This window comes from Populus nigra, chromosome 1, assembly GCF_951802175.1.
Source record: "Populus nigra chromosome 1, ddPopNigr1.1, whole genome shotgun sequence".
Taxonomy (NCBI): Eukaryota; Viridiplantae; Streptophyta; class Magnoliopsida; order Malpighiales; family Salicaceae; genus Populus; species Populus nigra.
The window spans coordinates 48,242,815-48,261,411 of record NC_084852.1 but is presented as its reverse complement, the minus strand read 5'-3'; the positions used below and the strand labels follow the sequence as shown (position 1 = coordinate 48,261,411).

Here is an 18,597-nt window from a genome sequence, read left to right as displayed (position 1 = left end):
ATCATTTGGGCTTTAAATTTATAAGAAAAAAAATAATGCAAGAAATTATTGAGAAAATGTATTAATCTTGAGTGACTTGATTAATAATAATAATAATAGTATTTTTTTTTAAATACAATATTGGAATCTAAAAATACAAAGTAAGAATTTCCTTTTTATTTTTATGTGCTATCAATTGATTGATATTGTTTCAACATGATGATATGCGGACTGAGTATCCAGTTCAGATAAAGTTTCATGTTAAGCAAGTTAAGAGTTCATCTGTTTAAATTCAATCAATCTAGTAGTTTAATTTATAATTGACTAATCTGTTTAAAATATGTGTAAAGTCCAATTTATTTTTTTCTTTCATTTTAAAATAATGTTTTTTTTATTTGACTCAGATCAACTTAGATTGACATGCCGAACCTATGACCCGAGCCTTAGACTTAGATCAAGTTATAGGTCATGTCAGGTTTTGTAATAAACTTGCAACTTCTATAGTTTGAAAACTAGATTATTGGCTCGTGCTACATTGCATGTCAAATCAATTTGTTTAATGTAAGAAAATGTTGAGGTGTTGCTAATGTATTTTACAGTAGAAGAAAATTTAAACTATTTAGGTGTTAATTTAATGTGACCCGGTTAACTTGAGGGGTCTAAAGATAACCTGGATAACCGTTAAAAATGTAATTTGATAAAAACAAATTGAAGACAATTTTTTTTTAAAAACCAAATCCATGATTCAGATCATGAAACTAAAATAATCTCATAAAAAGTAAACTGAAATAAATTATAAAACTCAATTCCCAATTAATCTAATATTGAAAGATAAAATTGAAAAAAAAAACAACTTAAGTCAATAGAGTTAATGTGGCAAGCTTGTAACCGAGTTATGTGATTGAGATAACTCCATATAAAATAAATCAAAATAAGTTATGAAAATATAATTTCTAATCAATTTAACGTTGAAGAATAACATTAAAAAAATAATTAGAATAAACCCGGTTTATCCGGCCAAACATGTAGTCCAAATAACAAGATAAATAAACTCATATAAAGTAAGTTGAAAAAATTATGAAACTTGATTCTAAATTATTAAATAATAAAAAATAGTTTTTTTTAAAAAATTTAATAAAAAAATAACAAAAACCCAAATTAACTTTCAAACCTGGAATTTCCTAAGAGATCTTTGAAAGTATAGTTGTTGTTGTTTTTTAAAATGCTTTTCACTTGTAAATATATTAAAATAATATATTTTTTATTTTTAAAAAATTATTTTTGATATTAACACGTTAAAATGATATGAAAATATTAAAAAATTATTAATTTAAAATAAAAAATAAAAAAAATAAAAAATTTTTAAAATATTTTTGAAATGAAAAATAAATATTGTTTAATGAGAGCAAGCAAATATAACATTAAAATTAAAAAAAAAAACAGTGTTCGTGCTTTGTGAGGAATAATAAATTCCATTTATCAATCGGTTCTTGTTAATTAATAATTAATTAATGTTTCATGAAGAATTACCCAAGCACCAAACGGTTCAAAAACCAAAACCATTTTTACTGTAACTTCTCTCCTACCACTCCCCTCTCTCTGCAGTCTCTAAACAAAAACAACCAAAGCAATTCACGCACAGAGAGAGTACAGTAAAGGCAGAGGCAGAGGCAGAGGCAGAGGCAGAGGCAGAGAGAGAGATAGAGACAGAGACGCCCATTTTTAATGTTTTAAAGCTCTCTTTTATCCAGGTCCTTTACTGTGCAAAACCCATTTGGCCTTCTTTGCATTTTAAAGGGTTTAAATTTTAGGGTTTTGGGTCACAATTTTGAAGTCAAAAGTAGAGCAAGGGAGACAAGTTTTTCAGGTGGGTCTTATTTTGTTAATGCATTTTGGGTTTGGGAGCTGAGAAAGCGAGGGAAAGTGAGTGCAGGTTTTGAAATTTACTACTATTTGTTTTTGGTTTGAAGTGCTTGGTTGTGAGAAAGAGAGGGAAAATGAGTGAAAGTCTTGGGATTTTTTTTCCTGGTTTAAGGTATTAAACAGAAGAATAAAATGTGAGGCCTTTTTTGGGGTTTTGTTGCTTTTTTTGGTCAAATTTCTTGCTTCATCTCTCCTCTATCTCTAAGTTTATGGTAAATGCATTTTTATTTTGTTTTGTTTTCTCGGGTTCTGATTCTTTGGGGTTTATTTTTGTGTTTGACAGAAGCGAGAAGTGAAGTAGAGGCGAAAATTTAGAATTTCTCAGGTAATTTGGGGCATGATTTTTAATTTGTCTTATTTTTATTTGTTCTTGCATGACTCTCTGTGTGTATGGTTTCTGAGAAAGCTGAGGAATTGGAAAAGAGAGGACGGAAATGATTTTTTTTTCATGCTCTGTGGTCATGAGTAAAGAGAACTCAAAAAGAAAAAAAGGATCACTATTTTTTTTCTTTCTATTTTAGCCTTTTTTTGGCCTTTCACGTTTCGATGTTGTGTTGTTTTTTTCAAATAGATTTTTCTTTTCAATAAAAAAATACTAGACTTTTTCTTTGATTTTAGTTTTTCTTCTTTTATTCTCTACTCTCAATCCTTTAATTCCAAAATAAAATGAAATCTCATAATATTCAGTATTGGAATTTCTGTAAACTACTGCTGTGTTTTGTATATTTTCTGTGATCTTGCTCTTAAGGAGTTGAGTACTCCTTAACGAATCCCTTTTGTTAGCAACATCTTTATTCTTTGTTTAAGTTTTGGATTTCGCAATGCATTCTTTTTTCAGATTTCTATGCATGATAATGCCTATGTTTTTTCTATTTTAATTAGCGAAATCTTCTCATTTACCCTCATTTGTCATTTAGAAGATGAATATTTATTTTGGTATTTTGGAGTGCTCTTGTCTTTTGTGGGATCTGACTTCTTCTTGGCAATTATGTTAACAGCATAGGTTGAGGCAACTGTTAATGAAATATGGATGAAATTCCTCAATCAAGCATTTTTGAAGGGGAGATAACAGGAATCAGATTTGGTTTGGCATCTCAGAAGGAAATCGTAAGTAGTATTCCTTCTTGGTTGCTTACTTGCTCCTGTTATTTAAGACATGTCATTGTTGCAATGGTCTTTTTGAATCATTTTTTTTAAGTAACATTTGAAGTTAAAGATACTTTTGGTTGCTAACAGGGCACCTTTAAAGTCTATTCGAGAATTATTTCAAGGCATCAGTTATGACTGATAATGTTTTAAGGATGAGTGCACCATGTTAAGATCAATAATCCAATTTTGATTAAGAGGTTTTTACTTTTCTGCATGTTTGTCAAAGATTGCAATTTCTTTCTATTTGGCTTTGACTGTATTTATAGTTTCAAGATTACAATTTCTTTCTATTTGGCATCGACTGTGTTTATAGTTTCAAGATTACAATTTCTTTCTATTTGGCATTGACTGTATTTATAGTTTCAAATCCTCAGATTGTTTGAAGTTGATGTTCGTGCTTATTTTGTTTTTATTGATTGGTCAACAGTGTACAGCATCAATCAGTGATTGCCCTATTAGCCATTCCATTCAGCTGACTAATCCCTTCCTTGGCTTGCCGCTTGAATTTGGAAAATGTGAATCTTGTGGCACTTCTGAACCAGGACAATGTGAAGGTCAATTTCTTTACTTCCTATCTGATGCATGCATATATATATATATATATATATATATATATATATCACTGTTTTATTTGATTTTTCTTGAAATTTTTTTTGAATGTGCTCATTTATCCTCTTTCAGGTCATTTTGGATACATCGACTTGCCAGTTCCGATATATCATCCTAGCCACATTAGTGAATTGAAGCGAATGTTGAGCTTGTTATGTTTGAAGTGCTTAAAATTAAAGAGGAACAAGGTATTCCCAATCTGAGCATTTCATCTGTTTTATAATATTTTTTCTAATTTTCAATTTTTGAATAAAACACATTGAATCTACATGTGATTCATGATTCTTAGTTTCTCTCTTGGTTTCCATCTCAATGGAGTTCAATAAGAATAATAGGGTGCGAGGATAAAAGTTTTTGAGTCTTATATTTTGTAATGTATATGTTAAAGTACATTCCTTTGGTTTCTTGATACTGTTGTAAAGATGACAAAAGTGTAGAAAGGAAAAATGATGGTTGTGAATAGCATAAGCATTTAGAACCCAATCAGTTATTATGGGCTGATAAAAAGATGGATTATCTTCTAATAGCAATGAATGATGTTTAGAGAAGTTTAAAACATGACCTAACATGAAGAAAAGAATGAAGAAAACTTTAAGAACATGCACCTCTGTTTTTCTGACGCCTCAGTCAGTTAAATGGTATCACAGTGCACCTTATTCTTAATGCTGTTTGACAATATGCCTCTTCTTATTTTTCACACAGAGTTTATAATTCTCAGATTCAAATCAAGAGCAACGGTGTTGCTGAACGGTTGCTTTCATGCTGCGAGGTGAGTATGGAAGTGCTAGCTACTCTTCGCTCTGTGTGTAGAGATATGCACTATTGTATGCTATGCTTACTAATTCTGAACAGGCGCAATGCTTTAAGTTACTGCATTAATATTATTCATAAACAAGCTTGCTTTAAATTGCTACTCTCTCTCTCAGACTGTTTTGTTGAATATCTGCCACTGTATTCGTTAGGGTCCCGTTGTGTTTCTACAGTTTTAAGCTCCCTAACTTTTACCTTTATTGCATATTACCTGGACAAGCATACAAATAACTGTTCCTTATGTTTAGAAGAAGAGAAAATTGGTATCTAAGAAGGAAGTTCAATTTTATAGAGCAAAGGAGATTCATTAGGTTATTTTCTACCCTTTTGTCTCTTATTAGTTTAGCATTTTTTTAGTGATGCAGCTGGAATTATGGCTGTTCTAGGTTGTGAAAGTAGCTGGATCTTTCTTTTCTGGATTCCCAGATAACATATCTTTTAGATCTTAACTTGTATTTCTTTCCCTTTCTTTGGTTGCTCCTTGTCCTTTTTTTTCTCCTGTTTAATAGAATGCTGGAATTTCTTTTCTTTCTTTTTTGTAATTTTTAGGGAATTGGTTTCATTTGTGATTTGACACACAAGATCCTCAAGTTACATAGTACATGGTGAAAAGCCTTGCTTATATCTGATTTTACTCTTTTCTTTTTGGCCCAGGAGTGTGCGCAAATTTCTATTAGAGAGGTTAAGAATACAGATGGTGCTTGTTTCTTAGAACTAAAGCTGCCTTCTAGGTCCAGACTACGGGATGGTTATTGGAATTTCCTAGAAAGATATGGTTTTCGCTATGGTGATAACTTTACACGACCATTGCTCGCCTGTGAGGTTTGTTTCTAGTACACACTTGTTTTCATGTGTGATGGATGAAACTGTTGGGTTTTGTAGTCATTAATTGTTTTATGAGAATACAGATGGTTTGAACTTGCACAGTCTCTAGTTTTATATCTTTTTTGTTTCATTGGTGGAGGAGATGTTGTCTTCTTGCTGAGTTGTACAGTCCTAATCCCCCTGATTTTTGTGCTCAGTTTTTGTCACTTTTGAAAAGTATTCATACATCCACATGCCTAAAGTGTATGCATTCATGTCCAAGGGTGTGTGCGCATTCAGAAGTGATTGGTGCTTCATATATGCACCTGCGACCATGCTTGCCAGTCCAAGAAATCTTGTTTGGTCTTATGTCTTACTGACACGGCTAGGAACGGGTTACTTATTCAATGCCTCAGTTAGTGAGTTACTTATAAATGATTCAAATTTTAGAACAGTGCTTGTATATATCCAATCATTCACCTTTTCAGCATATGCTTGTTATTTTCTTGTTTTAGCAGATTGCTTCAGATTTTAGAACAGTACTCGTATGTATCAAATCATTCACCTTTCCTGCATATGCTTTGTTGTTTACTTGTTTTAGTAGATCCTGAGATCTTATTGTTTGGGATACAATAAATAACAGGTTATGCAAATCCTGAAGAGAATTCCTGCTGAGACTAGAAAAAAGCTAGGTGGAAAAGGTTATTTCCCTCAAGATGGTTATATCCTACAGCAGCTACCTGTCCCTCCAAACTGTCTCTCTGTTCCTGCTGTTTCAGATGGCATTAGCATCATGTCTTCAGTAAGCTATTTATTAACTAATTAGGTTCTCTACCTTGCTGCTATGTTTTCTTCATTGACTTTTGGCTTTCATGTTGCTTTCAGGATCTCTCTATATCCATACTCAAGAAAGTTCTGAAGCAAGTTGAAGTCATCAAAAGCTCACGGTCAGGGGCACCAAATTTTGATGCACATAAAGGCGAAGCAAATTCATTGCAATCAATGGTTGACCGGTATCTTCAAGTCAGGGGTACTACAAAGACATCCCGTGATGTAGATGTCCGTTATGGGGTAAAAGAGGATTCCAGTGAATCCTCAACCAAAGCCTGGCTTGAGAAGATGAGGACCCTGTTCATAAGAAAAGGTTCTGGATTCTCTTCCCGCAGTGTCATAACTGGAGATGCGTACACAAAAGTGAACCAAGTTGGTATTCCCTATGAGATTGCTCAAAGAATTACGTTTGAGGAGAGGGTCAGTGTGCACAACATGAGGTATCTACAAGAGCTTGTGGATAACAAATTGTGCCTGACATACAGGGATGGTTCTTCCACCTATTCTCTTAGGGAAGGCTCAAAGGGGCATACATTTCTACGACCTGGGCAAGTTGTACATAGGCGGATTATAGATGGCGATGTTGTTTTCATTAATAGACCGCCGACAACACACAAACATTCTTTACAAGCGTTGTCAGTGTATGTTCATGATGATCATACGGTGAAGATTAATCCTCTGATATGTGGGCCCTTAAGTGCTGATTTTGATGGCGATTGCGTTCACCTTTTCTACCCCCAGTCCCTTGCTGCAAAAGCTGAAGTCTTGGAGCTTTTCTCAGTGGAGAAACAATTGCTTAGCTCTCATAGTGGCAATCTGAATTTACAGCTGACAACAGACTCACTTCTGTCATTAAAGATGATTTTCAAGGCCTGCTTTTTGGACAAATCAGCTGCACAGCAACTGGCAATGTTTGTCTCACCTGATTTGCCACAACCAGCTTTGTTGAAGGTCAATTGTATTCGCCAATACTGGACTGCCCATCAGATTCTCCAAATGGCTTTACCAACTTGCTTCAACTGCAGTGGAGAAAGATTCTTGATCAACAATAGTAATGTCTTGAAGGTTGATTTCAACAGGGATGTTGTGGCATCCATGATTAATGAGATTCTGATCTCAATTTTCTTCAAGAAGGGTTCCGGAGCAGTGCTTAAGTTCTTCAACGCCTTGCAGCCCTTGCTAATGGAAAATCGTTCTCTGAAGGCTTTAGTGTTAGTTTGAAAGATTTCTCCATCTCCCAGGCAGTCAAACAAAGTATCCAAGAAAGTTTCAAGGTGATTTCTCCTTTGCTTTGTAACTTAAGATCCACCTACAATGAGCTGGTTGAGTTGCAAGTAGAGAATCACATCCAGGATGTGAAAAAGCCAGTTCGAGAATTTATTATAAATTCCTCTGCCTTGGGTTATTTGATTGACTCTAAGAGTGACGGGGCTGTTGCTAAGCTTGTTCAGCAAATTGGCTTCTTGGGCTTGCAAGTTTCTGATAGGGGAAAACTTTATTCTAAGACCCTGGTTGAAGACTTGGCCTCCCATTTTCAGAGCAAGTATCCTACCAATTTGCTTAATTATCCTTCTGCTCAGTATGGCTTGATTCAAAGCAGTTTTTTTCATGGGTTGGATGCGTATGAGGAGATGGCTCATTCCATTTCTACTAGAGAAGTCATTGTGCGTTCATCAAGAGGGTTGTCTGAGCCAGGAACGTTGTTCAAAAACTTAATGGCCATCCTCTGAGATGTGGTAATTTGTTATGATGGCACTGTAAGAAATGTCTGCAGCAATTCAATCATCCAATTTGAGTATGGTGTGAAGGTGGGAGCTGAGTCCCAAAGTTTATTCCCTGCTGGTGAACCTGTTGGCGTGTTAGCTGCCACTGCAATGTCCAATCCTGCATACAAAGCTGTTCTTGATTCTACTCCAAGTAGCAATTCCTCGTGGGATATGATGAAGGTAGTCATTTGCTGTTTGCAAATTCATCATCCTTCTAGAAGTTAGTTTTGCCATATTCTGCGGTGTTATGCTACCTATATTTCTCAACACTAAATTTCTCTTCAGGAAATACTTCTTTGCAAAGTTGGTTTCAAGAATGACCAAGCTGATCGCAGGGTAATTTTATACTTTAATAATTGTGGATGTGGAAGAGAGCATTGCCAAGAAAAAGCAGCATTTTTGGTCAAGAATCACTTGGAAAAAGTCAGTCTTAAAGACGTTGCCAAGTGTTTTATGATTGAGTAAGTTCTGCCCTTGTAGTTATATATCTTTTTTTGCATTCTTCTTTAGGAACAAGTGAAAGGATGCATGTTGCCTCATATGCTCTTGTCCCTTTTCAATGATATTGTGCTTCATCTTTGGATTCTCAAACTGTGTATTCATCTTTTATTTATTTATTCTCCTGTTTATTTTTTTTTATAGACCCTATGTTTGCTTCTTTTTTTCTTTTTTCATTTATTCTGTTTTATTTCAACAATGGGATGTTTATCAGTAAAATATGCTTGATATAAGATTAAGAGTTGTGATGGTTTCTTACAAGCAGATACAAGAATCAACAAATACCAGAAAGTTTTGGAAGTGATGCCGGCCTTGTTGGTCATGTTCATCTTGAGAAGGTTACTGCACTTGTTTCCTGAAGCATTGCAAATATTCTTGGAGGGCATATTTATCTATGAAGTCATTGGTTTGCTTGTTAAAACTTATTTCTTTTGTTAGTAATAGAAGCCTTATTTTATATAGAGGATTTTGCAAGAGTTGAACATTAGTGCTCAGGTGATTCTTGAGAAGTGCCAAGAGACTGTCAACTCATTTCGAAAGAAGAAAAAAGTTGGTAATCTTTTTAAGAAGACAACGTTGTCTATCAGGTTTGTTTCTCAATTTAATCTAAATTTGTATTGTAAGTCATTTATTGTGATAATGAAACTCCATGTTTCTTACAATTAATTTTCTGAAATGAGATGACATGCTTCCTGAAAGAAGTGAGTCTTCAAATATTTGGTTAATTGGATTGTTTATTCTTATTTTGTGAAGATTGGGTTTTTAGCTGTCTCTCATTTACGTGATGAATGATGATTGATTGATACAACTGTCAAATAAAATATATGGTTTGCCTCTGAAGTGAGATGATAATTATGAAAATTATGTCATATTGGAGAGATTGAATGGAGAGATGCATATACATTCATCAAATAAATTATATGCTTTGTGTTAGAACTTAGAAGTGAGATGTTAAAGCTTTCCAAATACATTAAGAAGTATAACCCTGAGATTCTGATGGTGGGACTGCATAGACAAGAAAATGGGAAGGCTTTGCATGTTTTTTTTTGTATCAAGATATAAGTTGTAGAATTGAATTTTTGATATACTGTTGCCTATAAATTTACCTCCTTGGCATGGGATTACTTTGTTTAATTTTAGCTGAAGTTTATAGTTACCAGAAATCTATACCACATGGAACTGCTAACTATGGTTGTGTATCTTGAATTGGTTGCTTTTGTGTCTCTTGATCATAACAGTGCACTAGCGAGATTGCCTAAACTAAAACCCATCTGTCCTTAGGTACCAATACACTGTTAAAGAAGGTACGGAAGAAGTTAATGCTTAATGAGGTGAAGAAGAGAATAACTTAGGTGTTATGCGTGTAGTTAGAGCTCACGGATCCCGAGTCAAGTCTGTTCGGGATCACAACATTGCGTGAGCCAGATTGTCAAAATTAATGACAATATGTATCTTAGGTGCTATTACAAGGTGAAAGTTCAAACTTCACAAGTACTTGCGTAAGTTCTATTACATTGCCTCTAGATGTTTATATGGCTCACTTTCTTAGAATGCTTACCTATAGTTGCTCTCTTTTCACGTTTATACTTTATTGTTAGCCTGCATATAATATTACTAGAAACATTATTATTTATGGCTTGAAAACACCAGTTTATTTCTATCTTTTATTTTGTGCTTCTTTCTTGGCAGCAAAGTTGTTTATGTGCTTGAAATGACTAATCACCTCTCTTTGATTTTGTGCTCCTTCTTGGCAGTGAATGTTGCTCTTTTGAGCAATGCACTGATGAATTGCTGTGCCTGATGTTCTTCTGGCCAGATGCAAATGATGTTCATTTGGAGAGGACTTCAAACATTCTTGCTGATATGATTTGCCCAGTTCTGCTGGAAACAACCATCAAAGGTATGCAATAAATTTTGTTTTTTTGTCATGAAGAATATTTGCTCATGTTCCTTTAAGCTGTATTGAGCAGATATTTTTAATAATTATGTTCAGGAGTTTGGAATTGCTACTCTTCTCTTATCTTTCTATGGAAGTTTATTTTGCTTAAAAATTTTGAGATGCCTCGTTCATGTTTTTTTGGTTTGACAAAAAGCACAAGGTATAATGTACAGAAAGGCTCCAATAGAACATGTTGCAACTCTATCAATGCATGTGGTTCTTAGGCCATTGCATGCATACACCGATGCCCCTCTCCTCAATGAGAAAAAATGTAGCAAAATTCACAGGTGTTAAAAGTTAATGAGTAGAATCAGATAATTGTTGTTTGGCATCCCATGATATTTGTTTTTAGTTTCTTTGTCCACAACTTCTCCAAAGAAATTGTTTTATGTTTCTTTATTCAAATATCCGGCGTGAAAAAGAGTAATTTCTCTCCAAGCTATAACACATCTGCTTTTCGTGAACATCTGTTCATCTCTCTGGAAGCGTTAGAACAGAAGAAGCCATGTCATTTCATTGCAAGGAAAAAAAATAAAGGATCAACTTTCATAGCAGTGACAGTCATAAGTTCGATTTCATCATCTTCCTACTCATAAACAACTATGATAATTCCTTGTCGTTCAATGTGTTCTTTTGTCCTAGAAATAGACCTTAAGGTTGCAATAGAGCAAGATATTGCTGCATACTGGTTCTCGTGTCCCTGACCCTTCAATGGATAAACCTTCCATCTCTATTTTTGAAGCTTTATAATTCAACAAAGTGTTTATTTCTATGTAGCTCTAAACATATCCTTTCCTCATATACCACAAATTTGCATATGGTTATAGAATTTTATTTGATTGTTCTCATGAACATTATGTTAAAACATATTATTTTGAGTCCTCCATTGAGATGATGTCGAGAAGAGAAGTTTCTTATATAAATTTCATAATGCAGAATTTTGCTGCAGGACTATTTTTACATCTTTTTTGCAAAAGCATCTGCAGTATTATTATTTAGTCAATATTTTTAATAAGAATTATGTAATCTATTGGGTTGTGTATGGTTCATGTAAAGGCCTTTAATTTGTGACTGTCTTGCTTGTGTTGCCTTCCATTCTAGGAGGATTCACCCTCATTAACGTCAGAACTGGTTAGATTTTATGATTTTTCAAGGTGTCATTCAATGTTGTGAAGAAGTGAAACATAATTATTAGTTTCAATATTCATGGATATTTTAATTATTAATTTGACATGGCGAGCCTCATCAACACATGGATATACAACCATTTTCCGCGTTTAGATTTTTCTGAGTTGCCGTTGAAACATGATTTGCCGCCTCTGTAATCAGAGAATATCCCCTTCTCTTTCTATGATAAACATTAAACAATAAGCATCACCTTAATATATTGGATCCATAAATGTGGCATGAAAGTGATTGCCATTTTGTCTCCTTTCCAACTCTAAGTAATACACACACACACACACACACACACACACACACACACACACGATTATTGTTATGTTTTAAAAAATCTCCCAATTTCCGAAGTTTCATTGCCCGGAATTTATTTTTTAATCATATTTATGCATTTTATCATTCACACGGTGTGCAATTTTTGCCCCATCTTAAATATAATAGTGAGTTTGATTACCTTGGCCAGCGAAATATCTATAAAGCTGTGCAACAGAAACCTTTTCCTTCAACATAATTCTGTTTCCTTTCTTCCATATAATTATTGAGAGATTTAACTGAAAATGCATCAGTGTTCAAATGTAGTAACACTTCATATCAAAAGGTGAGAATCATTTCGGACATACTCTGAATTAACGCTGAAACCTGAATAGTCATTCCTGGCCTGCTGATGTTCTTTCCCTTTCTATTACAATATTATTTTCTCTTTAATTTTGAGGAATGCAATCGATTTGCCTACTGAAATATTAAAAGTATTAACTTTGGTACTGAAGAAATAGTATTTTATTAGATGTGTGCATTCTTTTATTTATCAATATTTCTGACTGGTAATTGATGTCAAATGCCCTTTATATGGTTGATCTGGGTCTCAGGTTTGTTTGTCTTCATTTAGCTTAAACCTCGTAAAATGAATTTTCTGCTTGCCTTTCTTCATTTTGTTTGCTAATTCTTTTATCCTTATTGATCTGCTACTGCGTGAGTTTTTCTTGGATTTAACATATGAAATTTTGGTGACGTGTATGTATGCCTTTTAAAACTTTCAGCATGTGTAGAATTCATTATTTACTTTGAGATCTGCTCTATCTCTGCAATTTGCAGGTGACCATCGAATTTCCTGTGCAAATATAATTTGGGCAAGTCAGGAGACAACAACTTGGATAAGAAACCCTTCCAGGACTCAAAAGGGGGAGTTGGCTTTAGATATTGTTCTGGAGAAATCTGTTGTCAAGCAAAGTGGTGATGCTTGGAGAATAGTCTTGGACTCATGTCTTCCTGTCCTTCATTTAATTGACACCACACGTTCAATTCCTTATGCGATTAAACAAGTTCAGGAATTGTTGGGAGTTTCTTGTGCATTTGACCAAGCAGTTCAGGTAACTCAGAAATTGTTCCCGTCTGCTTGCGAAGCAGTCTATTCCTAATGATATGATGTGCATCTCCTCTTTCCTTCTCTACATTCCTCTATTTTTCAATTTGCCTTTTATGAATGCTGTCCTTGCCACATGTTATGTGAATGTAACTTCAAGTAGCATGGTGATGCTGTGAGCACTATAAAATTATCAATAGATCCCCCTCTTTATTCAGGGACATGACCAATTTTGTTCATCTGTCAGTAAATGAAAATCCAATTTTGCTTGTCATTTTCTTTGGGCATCCTTTATGAGTTATTCTTATAGGTTTATTCTAACTGCAGTGTAGTTAGTTTGCACATTTTGTTTTTAATAGGGTTTGAGAGGGGTTCAAACGTCCTCTTTATGTGAGAGGTGTGGCTGTCTTGGCCACTTTTGCATAATTTTTCCTTTTGTCACAAACTGATCATTGATATTATTTGCACAAGATGCTATCCGATAATAGAAAATTTTCGCATCATTTCAATCCCGGATCATGTACAGTATGTATCTTCGGTGCATCTACATCTTTTTAATTAATTGGAGCCTATCTATAAATAGTGCTATTTTCTTCATGCACACGTTAATGAAATTATGTTTTGTGCTAAACTGTCCCTGCCCAACAAACATGCACCCCTCTCTTTTCAAAATAATAATAATAAAGGAAGAAGATCTGGTAATGTGCATTATGATACTCTTTTGTTCAGTTAATTCATGCATAGTTTTCCAGTGTCTTTTGCACCATGAAAGGCTCAACTTGTTGATTTTGCAGCGCCTCTCAAAATCGGTAACCATGGTGACAAAAGGTGTTCAAAAAGAGCTTCTCATTCTACTTGGGAACAGTATGACATGTGCTGGAAGCTTGATCGGCTTCTATACTGGGGGTTATAAAACATTATCTCGATCATTGGATATCGAAGTGCCATTTACCGAGGCCACTCTCTTTGTAAGTCTTCAGTTTGTTTCATAATTTATGTCACTCTATTAAATGAGCCATCTTTATATATGGTATACAGACACCGAGGAAATGTTTTGAGAAGGCTGCAGAGAAGTGCCACACTGATTATTTATCAAGCATAGTTGCTTCTTGCTCATGGGGCAAACATGTTACTGTTGGAACAGGTTCACGCTTTGATGTCCTCTGGGACACAAAAGAGGTACTGTTTTTCTCTTCAATTGGAAAGTTGCTTTCTGGAAGCTTTTATAGCTAGATTAATTAGTCTCTGTGTTCTGCTCATCTTTCCAATTATATTATTCTCTTTTCCAGGCATGTTTGAATCTAGAGGGTGGCATAGATTCATACAGTTTTCTAAATATTGTGAGAAGTACTGCTGGTGGAGAAGAGTCAGTTACTGCTTGTTTGGGTGCCGAAGTTGATGATCTTATTCTGGAAGATGAAGACTGGAACCTGTCTCCTGAGCATCACTCTAGTTCTGATAAGCCTACCTTTGAAGACAGTGCTGAATTTCAAGACTTCTTAGGCAATCAACCTGCCGAGTCAAACTGGGGAAAGGCTTCATCTTTAAAGGATGGGTCTTGGAGCGCTGAAAATTGGGATGTTGATAAAAATGACTCTGCAGGTAAGGAAAAACCTTGGAGTTTGGGAATGAGTTCAGCTGAGACAAATGATGTTGGCTGGGACACTGCAGCTACCAGGAAGATAAATTCCTCGTGGAATTCAGAGAATGACGTAACTCAGTCCAATTCCCTGTCTGGTTGGGCAACAAAAAAATCTGAAACCCATAATGGCTTCGCAACTAAAGTCCAGGAAAAACCTGCAAGGTCCAATGATTGGGATGTTGGTACTGCCTGGGGGAGAAAGGCTGGAGATAACAAATTTGCAAATGTAACTAAGTCTTGGTGGGGGAAGGTAACAGATGGTGATGAATCTGAACAAAATAAAAACAAGCAACATCAGGATGACCAAGAATTAGGGACACATGGTTGGGATGATATGATTTCACCAGACCAGTTAATATCTGGTTGGGCTTCTACAACTACCCAAGAGGCTACAACTGAATCCTGCAGTTCGAAGGCTGCATCTGTTTGGGGGACAAAGAATACCAACGTTGATGAACAGGGAAGTGAGAATCATGTTCTTCTGAACCAAGCTAAAGAGTCATCTGATTGGAATAAAAAAAGCAATTCAAATCAGACAGACGCAGTATGTGGTTCAAAGGCTGCATCCTCTTGGGGGGCAAAAAATACAGATGCTGATAAACGTTGGGTTAGCAAGGTGGATTTGAATCAGGCAGACACATCCTGTAGTTGGGGGAGATCCAAGACACCGGATCGTGGATGGGGGTTGTCAAATTCTGGAGGTAGCAATGGAAGTGAAATGGAGAACAAGACAGAAAATCAATCTCTGTTGGACAGAGGGAAAGAGTCAGGTGGTTGGGGGACAAAAAATACAGATGCTGATAAACCTTGGAGTAACAAGGTGAATTCGAATCAAGCAGACACAGCCTCTGGTTGGGGGAAATCCAAGTCACTGGATCGCGGATGGGGAGTGTCAAATTCTGGAGGTGGCAATGGAAATGAAATGAATAACAAGACAGAAAATCAATTTCAGTTGGAAGGAGGAAAAGAGTCAGGAGGTTGGGGGGCAAAAAATACAGATGCTGATAAACCTTGGGGTAACAAGGTGAATTTGAATCAGGCAGACACAGCCTCTTGTTGGGGGAAACCCAAGTCACCGGATCTTGGATGGGGGGTGTCAAATTCTGGAGGTGGCAATGGAAGTGAAATGGAAGACAAGACAGAAAATCAATCTCTGCTGGACCGAGGGAAAGAGTCAGGTGGTTGGGGGAAGCCCAAGTCACTTGAAATTTCACAAGGCTGGGGTTCGTCCAAAGACTCAGTTAAGGCAGTTGATGGATGGGGGGTGCCAAATTCTGCAGGTAGCAATGGAAGTGAAAGGGATCAGCAATGGGGTCAGCAGAGTGGAGAATTCAAGAAAAACCGCACAGAAGGTTCTCGAGGTTGGGGATCAAATAATGGAGATTGGAAGAAAAGGAACCGCCCTTCTAAACCCCATGAGGATTCTAGTTCAAGTGGGCTATTTACCACGACTAGGCAGCGGTTAGACATATTCACTTCTCAAGAGCAGGATATTCTCTCTGATGTTGAGCCATTAATGCTTTCTATTAGAAGAATAATGCATCAAACAGGGTATGTTTTCTATGCTGTTCACTCATAAAGTCTCCAAAAATATGCACTGGTAATTACCTTTTGCTTCATAGCACAACATATTTCTTATTGACATGGTATCCCCTTTTTATTCTTCATAAATTTGCAGTATTAATTCCCTTTTCTGCATATTCATTTTTGTAAATTTTCTTATTATAAAATTCCTTTTGAAGGTACAGTGATGGGGATCCATTATCTGCTGATGATCAGTCCTATGTGCTTGATAATGTCTTCAATTATCATCCAGACAAAGCAGTGAAGATGGGTGCTGGAATTAATCATGTCACTGTATATATTCTGGGTGACCTATTCCCTTGTTTAGTTTTTGCTTGAGCTATGTTCACTTGTTCACTACCCCTCATGCTACACTAAGTTTAGGATCCTGTACCCCTATGCCTTTTGAATAGATATGTTATTAATGCTACCACTCTTATTTTTTAGTGTTACTGGATAAGATGTTTGCGAGGTCTATTAATGTCCAATCTCTTTCGTTTCTCTCAAAAAAATGTCCAATTTTATCTGTTGCTTGCCTGCACTTTCAAGTTCCTTGTTATTTGATGAATTCTAATGGTGTTCTACAAGCTTTCTAGTAGTAACAATTCTGTGCATAATGACTGTTTAGTTGTCCGTCCTTATTAACAACTGTAATTCTACACTACTGCATAATGTGGCTTACAGACTTTCTATGGCTGATAGTAGGACACATGATAAGGCTTTTACTAGGAAGTCACTTCTCCATCAGATTTCCTCTGATGTCAAGAGACTTGGCTGTATTTTAGAATGAATGATTAATTTGACTGGCTGAACTAACCAAAGTGTCTTGTTGGTGTTTTTAAATGACCTGTTATTCAGTGTCGGGATTTTTCCTGCATGAACTTGCATTCTAGTTTGGCTCGGATAGTTTGCAAGGGTATATTGAAATTCGGACCAGCTTTCTACATCAATTTGTGGAAGAAGGGCGAGAGATGGTCAGATGTTTGCTAGGGTTTAAGACAACACTTGAGGGTGACATGACTTTCTGGCTCTTCACAGGCCACCAGCTTGTCATTTTCTTTGTGGACCAACCCTACTGTTTCATGCTTTTATTTATTTAGGACGAAATCCTCTCCATTTGCATTTGTTAACATAATAATTGAAAAGGCATGGTGCATATAATATGATGCATCTTACATAATCTGCATTTTATGTGCATGGTATAATTACAATTGTTTTAATGTAACAGGTTAGCAGGCACAGCAATTTCCAGGAGAGCAGGTGCTTCTACATTGTCTCAACTGATGACTGCAAACAAGATTTTTCCTACCGCAAATGTCTGGAGAACTTCGTCAGGGGAAAATATCCTGACTTGGCAGATGAATTCATCGGAAAGTATTTTGCAAGAAGAGGCAATCGGCAGCGCACCCCTGCTCCAGAGGGAACCGAGGAGAAACAGGCCACGTGTTGTCTGAGTACGAGGGTTGTATAAACATTTTCAATTGATTTGTATATATAAAGGTCTTTATGGTATATTTTTCTTGATGTTAATTGTAGTTAAAGGCATGCTTTCATATGAACTGACCCTTTTTTCCCTTACAGGTGCAGTTCTTGTAAATGAGGTAGTGATCTAAATAGCAAGCCTTGTCATTAACATCGCATGTGAATATCAATGTATAGAAATATCCTTTTCCCCAATTGTTTTTCCACCGTCTCGTGTTATGGTCCGTTGACATTTTTGGTCCTGCTTTTGGATTTCGTTTGGGGTCCATTGTTTGTGGGTGCCTGGCTTTCGTAGAAGTCCATTGGAACCCTTGATTTTCGAAGAATTCAAGAATCTTGTTCTAGTGGAGAAACTATACAGGCTTGGGTGGAATATGATGCCCTTAAATCTCTACCTAATTTAACGTTAGCTCCAATCTATACAAGCCAGCCAAACCTCCCACTTTTGTCGTTGGATATAGATATTTCACCGATCATTTTGCCTCAAGTGTACGTGCAAGGAGTTGTTAGGTTTTAGCGAGAAGGTGGCTTTGGAAAAGTTTATAGAGGTGTGTTGCCTGTGTCAAATGTCCAGGTTCAGTAAAGAGAATCTCACAATTCCAAACAAGGAATGAAAGATTTTGTTGCAGAGATTGGCACCATCGGTCAGCTGCGACACCCCAACTAGGTTCGAGTTCCTGGCAATTGTCGAGTTAAAGAGGAGCACATTCTGGTCTCTGATTACATGCCTAATGGCAGTCTTGACAAGTTCCTCTATAGTAAGACTCGGATCATTCTTAATTGGACTCGAAGGTTTAAAATCATCATAGATGTAGCATTAGAGCTCACATATTTGCATGCATAAGAGGAATAAGTTATCATTCACAGAGATTATAAGGGTAGCAAGTGCTGTTAGATGGTGAACTGCATGGAAAACTCGGTGATTTCAGACTTGCAAGATGCAGTAAACATGAGCAGGATTTTCAAACCACTCATGAAGCTGGCACATTAGGCTACATTGCACCTGAGCTTCCTAGAAGAGACAAGCCAACTCCAAGGACGGATATTTATGCATTTGGGGCTT

The 18,597-nt window shown here is 36.0% G+C and overlaps 1 protein-coding gene across 1 annotated transcript; it reads left to right on the top strand.

The window, feature by feature from the left end:
* The first annotated feature begins 1,516 nt into the window (after window positions 1-1,516).
* Window positions 1,517-17,729, top strand: LOC133681135 (DNA-directed RNA polymerase V subunit 1-like). Its single transcript, XM_062104271.1, is given in 20 exon segments — window positions 1,517-1,846; window positions 2,186-2,227; window positions 2,901-3,009; window positions 3,479-3,605; window positions 3,733-3,848; window positions 4,379-4,429; window positions 5,125-5,292; window positions 5,918-6,076; window positions 6,160-7,294; window positions 7,297-8,051; window positions 8,157-8,332; window positions 8,635-8,707; window positions 8,832-8,956; window positions 10,124-10,269; window positions 12,580-12,854; window positions 13,642-13,815; window positions 13,886-14,026; window positions 14,137-16,040; window positions 16,232-16,346; window positions 17,281-17,729. Coding segments are annotated over 18 exon segments (5,964 nt in total). The 5' UTR covers window positions 1,517-1,846; window positions 2,186-2,227; window positions 2,901-2,928; the 3' UTR covers window positions 17,524-17,729.
* Window positions 17,730-18,597: the final 868 nt, after the last annotated feature.